Raw genomic sequence first — 10,055 nt, 5'->3', positions numbered from 1 at the left:
GATAAGTGGTTATTAGCCCAGAAGTTTGGAATACAGGAAGAACAACCCACAAACCATAAGGAACTCAATAAGAAGGAAGACCAAAGATGGACATTTCATTCCTTCTTAAAAGGGGTAACCAAGTACCCATGGAAGGAGTGGCAGAGATTAACAATGGAGCAGAGACTGAAGGAAGGGCAAGCCAGCCTAAATATAGTTAGTTACCTCCTGAGAGGCTCTGACGGTATAGTTTTTCTTACACAGAGCATGGCATTGATTGTGATGCCTGAGTTAGCCAAACCCTGTAAGCATCAAGTCAGCTGTGACAGAACCACATCATTTTCTTGTCTTTGTTGTAGTGTGCTTCTAGTTCCCCCCAAACTTCATTTTATATTTGCTTTGCACCTAAGTTAATTATCATCTTTATCACCAATGCAATTTTATATTTATCCACATTTATTTCGTATCTGACTATCAACATACTTTCTTTGTATGACTTCATAAGAGCCTATTCCTTGTTTTAATATCCAGCTACTTTTCTGGTTTTTAGAAACTTTGTTTATAAATTATAGATCATAAAATGTCTTCTAAATTTTTACTTAGTGTAATTATTCATTCTGAATTTTTTTTGCACATGGACTCTTTAGATCTGATCTCAGCTAGATTAAATATTTGTACACTATCTAGTTGATGTCTACTGCATTCTGAGTTTTCTTCTAAGTACCTTGAATGTATGGCCTCATTCATTATGAGGAAAATATGTTATTAATCTGGTTGCATGAAGGAGTCTGAGGTTTTGAGAGATTAAATAACTTGCTACCATAACTATAAAATAACAGACTTAGTACTGGAATTTAGCTATGTCTGGTTTGAGGATCAAAATCCTAAAGTTAGTCAGTGTTTATGAAAGAAAACTAGATCGCATAACTAATACAAGAACTGTTTACAAATACAGCCTAAAAGTAAGCATTTTACTGCCATTAAGAGGATTCTTATGAACACTTTAGATGACTACAGTATGACATTACCCCATTACCTCATTGAATGAGACTCATCCACCTCAGTGTCTGGGTTTGAGGAAAGCTAACTGGGTTTGCTTTGCCCCTTTCCTTCTCTGGGATAAATTGGCAAAACTGATAATAAAAAAAGCTACCCCAGACAGCATTCTGGAAACATCCACTCACTCAACTGGGACTTTCTACTCTGACTGCTCTAGTTGCCAACACAGTAACTTCTCTCACTGGGGAGACATATAATATATAAAATTCTTAGGAATAAAGCAAAACACCAGGAATTGCTCTGAAATCAAATTGACCACAAAACCACTCATCTCAAAGAAATCCGAATGTTTCCAACTTTCAAATATGAAACAGACAAAAATGAATTGTCAAAGATCTCAGGAAGGGTTTTTGAATCCAAATAGAAGATAGATGTTTATTCCTGTCCCTGGCATTGAAGGTAATATTTCTATAGGTTATGGAAATGTGAATATTGGATTAAATACTAACACTGGAAGGAAATGAAATATAACAAATTGGGAACTTGGTGTTTTCATTTCTACATTCTGCAGCTCAATATGTGATAGAATCCCTTGGTAGCTATTTATGAAATATTTAGTATGTTTATTTGGAAGTGATGTTTTTCATTTCTATATGAGAGAACTTTCTAAAACCACTATTGATAGATCTCAGTAAATCATTTCTGGGCATATTTGTAGCAGCTCTACCACACTTATTATTTTCCTCCTAAAATAATGTGTGACCACCCTTGCAACCTGCTCTAGTAGCCTTGAATAAATGTCTTTCCATTACTTGATCCTTATTTTGTGTGTATCTGACTCATTGATATTCTGGAAGATAAACCTGTTCATTATTAGCCTTGTTAGTTTTTAATTTAGGAGTGCTAAATTACATTTTATTAAACTTCATTAGCTTCTCTGGCAAAGAATATGAATGTAGCTGCTTTCATTCTGCAAGCCTAATCTTTGTTACTTTACATCTTCACTGTAGAATAATAAGTTGAGATGAATTTTAATTCTTTTTGAGTTAGAATACTTCTTTGGAGATGGTGCCAGATCACAGACATGAGTGATGGATTGCTCGGATCTGATCCTATTTGCTGCTCACTGCTTAATTTGTTGGTCATGTTTGAATCTGCCACCTCCCATCTCTGTCCCACTAAGTTGTTTTTTTTTTTTTCCCCTTTAGGCTATTGTGACTAGTGTTAAAATTATTTCAAATTAAATCTTTTTTTTGTTGTTTTTTGTTTTTTGAGACAGGGTTTCTCTGTGTAGCCCTGGCTGTCCTGGAACTCACTCTGTAGACCAGGCTGGCCTCGAACTCAGAAATCCACCTGCCTCTACCTCCCAAGTGCTGGGATTAAAGGCGTGTGCCACCACCGCCCAGCAAAATCTTTTTTTTTTTTTTTTAATTCATATTATGCTTAGGTCATTGTTGGAACTACTGTGTGTTTGTAGAATTCTAATAGAAGACTCTGAACTCTATGTGAATCAAAATTACACGGACTGACACTTCATTTATTCTAAAACGACTTCATTACCAATAGTTTCTAGTGAGTCCTATGCTGGAGAGGCGTGGATTCCTCAGTACTTTGGTGGTTTGTCATTGTGACTAATCTTTGTGTTGCTGTTGTTGTTCTTTTTTTGTTTTGTTTTGTTTTGTTGTTTGTTTTTTTTTAAAGATTTATTTATTTATTATATGTAAGTACACTGCAGCTGTCTTCAGACACACCAGAAGAGGGCGTCAGAACTCATTATGGGTGGTTGTGAGCCACCATGTGGTTGCTGGGATTTGAACTCATGACCTTCTGAAGAGCAGTCAGTGCTCTTACCCGCTGAGCCATCTCACCAGCCCTATGTTTTTTTTTTTTAAGTAAGGATTTCTCTGAGTAACAGCTCTGGCTCTCCTGGGACTCACTTTATAGACCAGGCTGGCCTCAAACATTCAGAGATCCTCCTGCTTCTACCTGCCTAGTGCTAGGATTAAAGGTGTGTGCTGCCAGACCTGGACATCAAGACTACTCTTTACCCAGTCTACATTCAGACATAAATAGAAGATAATTTAAATAGCCTTTGGTTGCTTGACAAAGAGCAAAGATTTAAGTCCCAAATTAGTCAAATTCCTTTTTTCTTTGTGTAGGGATAATGGACACTATTGAGACTTCTTAGGCCTTCTTGGTCCAATTTAGATTTAAATCCAGATATTTTATTTAATTTTTATATTACCTACAAAAGTCAGCTTCACAAGTAAAGAGTATGTTTGGAACCAGATGTAATGTTTTTCTTATGAAACCATGTGAAGTATCCTGACTCTCTATAATACTTACATCATGGTGCAAAGATCAGTTGGTTCCTACTGAGTAATTTAAACTACAGTGATTAATAAAATACTCTTTATGCTCTAAAGCTCATTAACACATTTAAACAAGACAGAAACACATTTGATTTTTGTTTCCATACAGCAATCCTAATGATTTTATTCTACATTCTTCCTTCCCATTGCTTCTTGCTTTGTTGATACATCCTTATAAATGCCTTGGACTATACAGAGAGTATATGTGTGTGCATATATATATATATATAGTCTTCAAACCATGAGAAATTCACTTCTACAAATGCCTGATGTATGTATGTCAAGATTTGTTCAATTCATTAATCAATTACTTGGTGGAAAACTAGCTCAAAATTTTCTGGAGAAATGGCAATTTATATCTGCGTATTGGTGTGGAGGGTAGAGTTACATGTGACAAGCCACACATGTAGAGGTCAGAGGAAAAATTCAGATATTTGTCTCTGCTTTTCACTATGACTTGAGACAGACTGTTTGTTGCCCAGTACTATGTACACAAGGCTGTCTGGCTTATAGGCTTCTTACCATTCTCTTACCTGTAGTTCGTATCTTGCCATAGTAGCACTGGGGTTATAAATGTGTTCAATTGCTCCTTCGATTTATGTTCAGGAATTCAAACTTAGGTACTCACACTTGCATCAAAAGTGTGTATGAAAACACTTTTGCTCACTGAACCATTTGTAGTAGCCTCTCATTTCTGAAAGGAGAGCATTCTAGAATATGATGAGTAGATATGATACAGAAGTGTCTCAAGCCTCATAGAGAAAGAAAACCATAAACTCTGCTCATATTTTCTGCTAGGCATGAAGCTACAACTTAACTTGGAAACTTAGTACTGTTTGGTTACTAATCCAACAGTAAATAGCAGAATCACACTCAGGTAAATTGTGGTTAAAAAAACAAAAACAAAACAAACAAAAAAAAACCCTTAGATCCCTTGAAAGGTCTGCTGATCCATACACCTTTATAACATTGGAAAATATATACCATCCTTTTGATTTCCATGTCTTGAGTAAACTTCTGAATGGTATGTTTTTGAATATCTCTGATACATTTCTGAGTAGAAGGCTTATTCTGTAAATCAAATTTAACATAGTAAAACTTGGGATGACTTCCAACCAGTCAGGACCTCTGTGCTCTCATTTTCCTTCTCAACAAAGTAAGGGGACACTGAAATTTCTCCCGGTTGAAAAGGACTGTAATTCCATTTGTAAAGCAAAAATGGAATTTTGAAAAACAGCACACATCCTGGTCATTTAGCAAGTATGTTACGTGAGGGAACAGCAACCCCTGAAGGTCCTCTATGGTTTCTGGGCAAAGTAACCTTTTCATTAGCTTTTAAGATTGAAAGAACTTCCCCTCCTGAGGGAGGTTTGGAAACAACCCCTGTCTGAACATTATTTTATTGTGTATAGATATTAAACTGTTGAAGGGAAAATGCTGCTCAATAAGTCTTGACAATAGTTATGTACATACAAAAAAGTATTTACTTTTGCTCTCAATTCTACAGATCAGTGTGAAATTTCTGCTTGTGTTGATTTAGCTTGTTTAGGCTGTGTGCAGTATTCTCTTAGCCAGAACAGACCCATTAGCATTTTGTTTGTTCTCATTGGGGTAAATGATTATGTGCCAGTGTTCTCTTACTCTACAAGTTAAGTTGGGTATTTTCTTCATCATTTTGGTTGCTTTAAGCCTGATGAATTGATTTTTATATGACATACTATAATTATCACACTTCATCCTATTGGCTAAGGGAAGATGAAGGCAGCTTATAGGGAAATTGATTCCGTCTCTTGATGGGGGAGGAATGTGCACATTACATGGGGCATGGCTATAAAGATACAAAATGGCTTGGAATCCGCTGTGTAACCAGTCCACGACAGAGAGTATAGAATGCACAGAACTTCAGGAAGTTCTAGTAGAAAACTCATCCAGAGGGAATCTTTAAGAAGCTCTGAAATGTTTTTCCACTTTGTTCTGGAGAACAGGTAAGTTATTGGTATCAGGTTCATCTTCTGACCTTTCTACTAAATTTCATGAATAATCAGTTGGCCTATTAAAACTTCTGACACAGTTTAGAACTGTTCATTCCATATGCCTCAGGTAAAACCTTTCTGAGTTGATATTGACACTTAAATCCCACTAATGGGAACACTCATTTGTTATACTTGGGAACACTCATTTATTATACTTGTGTCTGGGATCCTGACAAAGACAATTTTCTCCTACACTTTCTCCTGTTCTCTTTCTCTCTCTCTCTCTCTCTCTCTCTCTCTCTCTCTCTCTCTCTCTCTCTCTGTGTGTCTCTCTCTCTCTCTCTCTCTCTCTCTCTCTCTCTCTCTGTTTCTCTCTCTCCCTCCCTCTCTCTCTCTCTTTCTCTCTCTCTCTCTCTCTCTCTCTTGTGTTGGGGAACTACTTATTGCTTATCAGCTGTTCATGACTGAACATAGCTCTGTTTAGATTTTTGGAGATCTTTCTTCAACCTTTGTCTCATAAGTGTTTTGTCCTGTAAATGCTAGGCACGGGTGGTCCCAACACATTCTCAAATCATCTGTTTATTTCCAGGGATCTGCTACATTTTCTTCTGGGTTAGTTTTTTTCCCCCGGAATCACAATATGGAAAGTCTCGTATTAGTTCCTTCTCTCTCAGTGACACTCATCCAGTGTTGTTTGATATCAGTGTCTTCTGATAATGATGTGTTTTGCATATTTTATCTAGGTCTTTCTCATCATTTCAACCAGGAAAGAAAATTCAGTCTCTGTTATTGTATGATTAGAGTCATCCATCTTTAGGTTTAGCATTAGAGAAAATTTGGCTTGCTACACATACCCCAACTTTTTTGTGGAAGAAAGCAGTGTGAAACTATTAAGCTGTAAGCAGAAATACACACACACACACACACACACACACACACACACACAATCACACACTCCTACTATGTATTCAATTAATAATTTTTCACTTCCTTATCTTCTCCATGCACTTTCAATTATTTAACTTTCAATTTATTGATTTTGAAGAATGTATAGGTTTGTGTGTGTGCTCACATGTGTAGAGATCAGAGGACAAACTTTCCGGAGTCAGTTCTTTTCTTCTACCACATGTCCAGAGAATGGAACCCTAGTCACTAGGCTTATCAGCAAATGCTTTTACTGGTTGGGCCTTCTCTCTGCTCCTGCTTAGTATTTTGTCCCAGTTTTACCTCTAATATATTTACTTGTCTTATTCTTTTTATGTCATAACATGGTGGTATACATAATTTATTTCTAGCACTAGTATACACACTTTAAACATATTTTTGTTCTTTTAGATTGTATAATATTATAGAATAAGTTAAGATTGATTATTCTTTTCTATAAAATGGGATTTTAAAATAGTAGAGAGAAAGTTCGGGGTTCATAATGGTACCTTTAGCTTTTTAGTTGACTTTGACTTCAGTTGTCCCCACTGAAGTTAGCTGCCATATGTTAGGTGACACGTTCTCATTAGTTCAGCTGCAGCCTGCTTGGAAGGATTCTACAGAATGACGTGAAGAATGTGTTGTAAGCCTCTCCAAGTCTGCTTTGGTTCTGTTTTATGAAAGTGCTTTCTTCTCTTTTCAAACTCAACTCATTGACCTTGAAGTCATAATTAACAAGTACACAGATATGAAGTGAACCTTTAAAAAAATGTACAAGTGTAGTATTGAGAAATGTAGTTATAAAAATTGCTGTCTCTCCAAAGTGAGCTCATTATATATGTTAATATATGTTATTGATGGTGCCTACTGTAGCCTACTTTTTCCAGTCACCCATTTCTAAACTTCTTCTCAATTCTCTGGACTTCCCCGTCTCTTTACTTACTATTTAATAGGGCTAGAAATAAGCAATGGTATCTAGTTAAATGACTACAGAGAATTTTAAAATGGTTACTTTATAGACGAGTAATCACCTATTTTATCCTTGAATTGTGTATAGATCTACATAAAATTACATAATCAACGTGATTTTTAATATATCTTTTCAGAATACACATGCCAATTTGAACATGAGGAAAAGAACCAATGCCTTGGTCCATTCAGAATCAGATGTCAACAGCAGAACTGAGGTGGGAAATCATTCCAGCATGACCACCACTGCCCAGGAGTCTTCCGAAGCCACACCTAAAGCTCAGCTAGCTTCCAGTCCAAATCCATTCAGCAGGGCAAATGCAGCTGAGACTATGTCTGCAGCAGCCAGAGGCCTTTCATCTGCAGCATCACCCTCTCCTCAGGGCACATTGAGGCCAGCTTCTTTGGGGTCAGCTTCTACTCGCCCTGCATTTGGATCTAGACTTGGGCGAATTAAGACAACAGTTAATACAACAGGGGTGGCTGGGAATGTGTCAGCCACACCTCCTCCCCCTGCTCCACCACCTTCTGGATCTGGCACAAGTAAAATAGACAAATATGCTCGTATTCTCTTTCCAGTCACATTTGGGGCATTTAACATGGTCTACTGGGTTGTTTATTTATCTAAGGACACCATGGAGAAATCAGAAAGTCTAATGTAATTTTGTTGCTATAGTAATTTCATAACAATGATGGAAATACAGACTGTCTTTTAAAATCTTTTTAAAGGTAAGTATTCTTTACTAAAATAAAATTCTATGTAATTTTTTCACTTTAAAAAAAATATAAGCCAGATATGGAGAGAGTTAACTAATTCTTCAGTGGCTAGAAAGTGAATCATCTTTCCTTATAGAAAGATGGTTTTAAAAGAATCTACTCAGTGTTCAAATTGAATAGAACACAGAGCATTATGGAAAGTTGTAGCAGGAGAACTAGAGCCAGGAGAGATATGTGGTATACAGTTTTGCATTGAAATTTGAAAAAAAAAAAAAGACTGTGAATTTTTAAAATATACCCCATGAAATCAAACTGTTATCCAAAACTTCCCATTGGCACTGCCCTTAACCAGAACTGTATTGTAGAAGTCATGCACAATGACCTTTGCAGTTCTTCATAGTACCTGTAAAATAAGACTTTCTCCGTTAAACAAAACACTGGGAAGAGGAAAATGGAACAAAACAAACACAGATCAATACAGTGAAGCCTCTGCTGTATCAAGAACAGACACCGACCAGGACAAATGTGTTTTCTGGCACATAATTGGTCAAACAATACTTAACAGTTGACTTGAAAACTGTTGTGTTCTGAGCCAAAGTTAAATTCATTGTATAAATTCTTTTTCCTAGTAAGTCATTCAGTTATGTACTGTATACATTCACCACATAGTTCCTCACAGCCTGGAATCTACTGTGTTCTAGGTGCTGTTTAGAGAATCTTCTAAGGAAGCTCTCTCACCTTTAAAAGATACTTCAGTAGTAGGACAGTCAATGCATGTTAAAGAACCATAATTTAGCCAAGGACATTATGTTCTTTAATGAAGGAAATTTAGTTAGAGTCAGACAACATAGCCAACATATTTGTTTCTCCTGAGCTGACAGAGGAAACCAAATAAAGTTCCTGTAGCAGCTTGGAGATAAGTACATGTTAGTACACTCTAGATGATTGGTTCTCAAACTATAAGGAAATACTGGTACAAGTTGTTCTGTAGGTGAAAAAGCATTATATACATGAAACACAAAAATCTGGGTACTGCAGAACCTAACAGAGTACCTGTGTCAAATCTGATGCAGGTCATATAACACAGTTTGCCCACTCTACCAGAATCATCCAAATAAAAGTCTGCCCAAGCCTTTTGTCTGCTTATCCCCAGTAGAGAGCAATATTAGCTGCTGGAATGCTAATGTCCTTGCAAGATTCTGTGCCCATAACATCTGTATGTCTGGCATGTTTTGTATTTGTTTTTCTGAGAGTTTTATAACCAAGCTACTTCAAAATTAAAGGAGCAACTAGAAAAAGAAGAGAGTAAAAATATCATAGCCTTGGGTGGGATGTCAGTGAGTGTTATGCAATGTATTTGGGTTCTCAAGTACTGACTTTTCCTTTTTCATCATCAAGACTTAAGCCTAATTGAATCTTTGCAGCTTTTAAAATAACTCAATCCTGGTTGATATTTTTGGTGTTTTTTTGTTTTTTTTTTCTGTATCTCTACCTGTTCTTGGTATGTGTAAAGGAGTGTATTCTGGGTTTGGGGAGGGGAAACATTTGATAGAAATGTCCATCTTATAGACAGAATCTCATATTTTCTGGGGAAAATTATATTGCCTGATATGAACTTTTGAATTTATTTGTAATGGTTGCCTATGAGACTTATAAAATTTGAAAATGTCAAATTTTAATTGACCTCCACCTGAGAATTCCTTCTTTTTTTATTTCTAAATATTTCATAGAATTAAATCCACTTTAAAAATGAAGGATGCTGGAGACATCTTTACTTATAAGTTGATTCTAGAAAAATGAGGACCGGGAAAATCTGTAAATATGTTTATACATTTAATAAAGAGCACTTATCCATAAAAGCTTATAATAAAATTATTTCATGAGTATGAAAATGGTTTTGGCCTTTGGGCCAATGCTTAGAGCTAGGATGGGGAATTACCATCACTTTTTGTACCAATCCAATGATTTTATTGATTTAGAGAGAAATACTCGTTCCTTTTTTCACTTCCTATTGTCTTTCTTTAAGGGATGTTTTTCTCCTTCCCTTTCTCCCTCTTGCTCTGCCTTCCCCCCTCCCCTCACTCTGGCCCCTGCTCTGGCCCATAGGTTCTTTTTTTTTTTT

At 36.3% G+C, this 10,055-nt stretch overlaps 1 protein-coding gene across 3 annotated transcripts in view; it reads left to right on the top strand.

The window, feature by feature from the left end:
• Positions 1–9,792, top strand: part of Gabra4 (gamma-aminobutyric acid type A receptor alpha4 subunit) — an 88,924-nt gene extending 79,132 nt beyond the window's left edge. For all 3 annotated transcript variants that reach the window (XM_031342593.1, XM_031342592.1, XM_031342591.1), the window contains one exon: positions 7,354–9,792. In XM_031342593.1, the coding sequence (XP_031198453.1) occupies positions 7,354–7,433 (80 nt within the window). In that variant the 3' untranslated portion in view covers positions 7,434–9,792. The remainder of the gene's footprint in view (positions 1–7,353) is intronic.
• Positions 9,793–10,055: the final 263 nt, after the last annotated feature.

Source organism: Mastomys coucha, unplaced genomic scaffold (genome assembly GCF_008632895.1).
Source record: "Mastomys coucha isolate ucsf_1 unplaced genomic scaffold, UCSF_Mcou_1 pScaffold22, whole genome shotgun sequence".
Lineage (NCBI taxonomy): Eukaryota > Metazoa > Chordata > Mammalia > Rodentia > Muridae > Mastomys > Mastomys coucha.
Note: the sequence above shows the minus strand (reverse complement) of the source record. Positions and strands in the feature narration are given on the sequence as shown.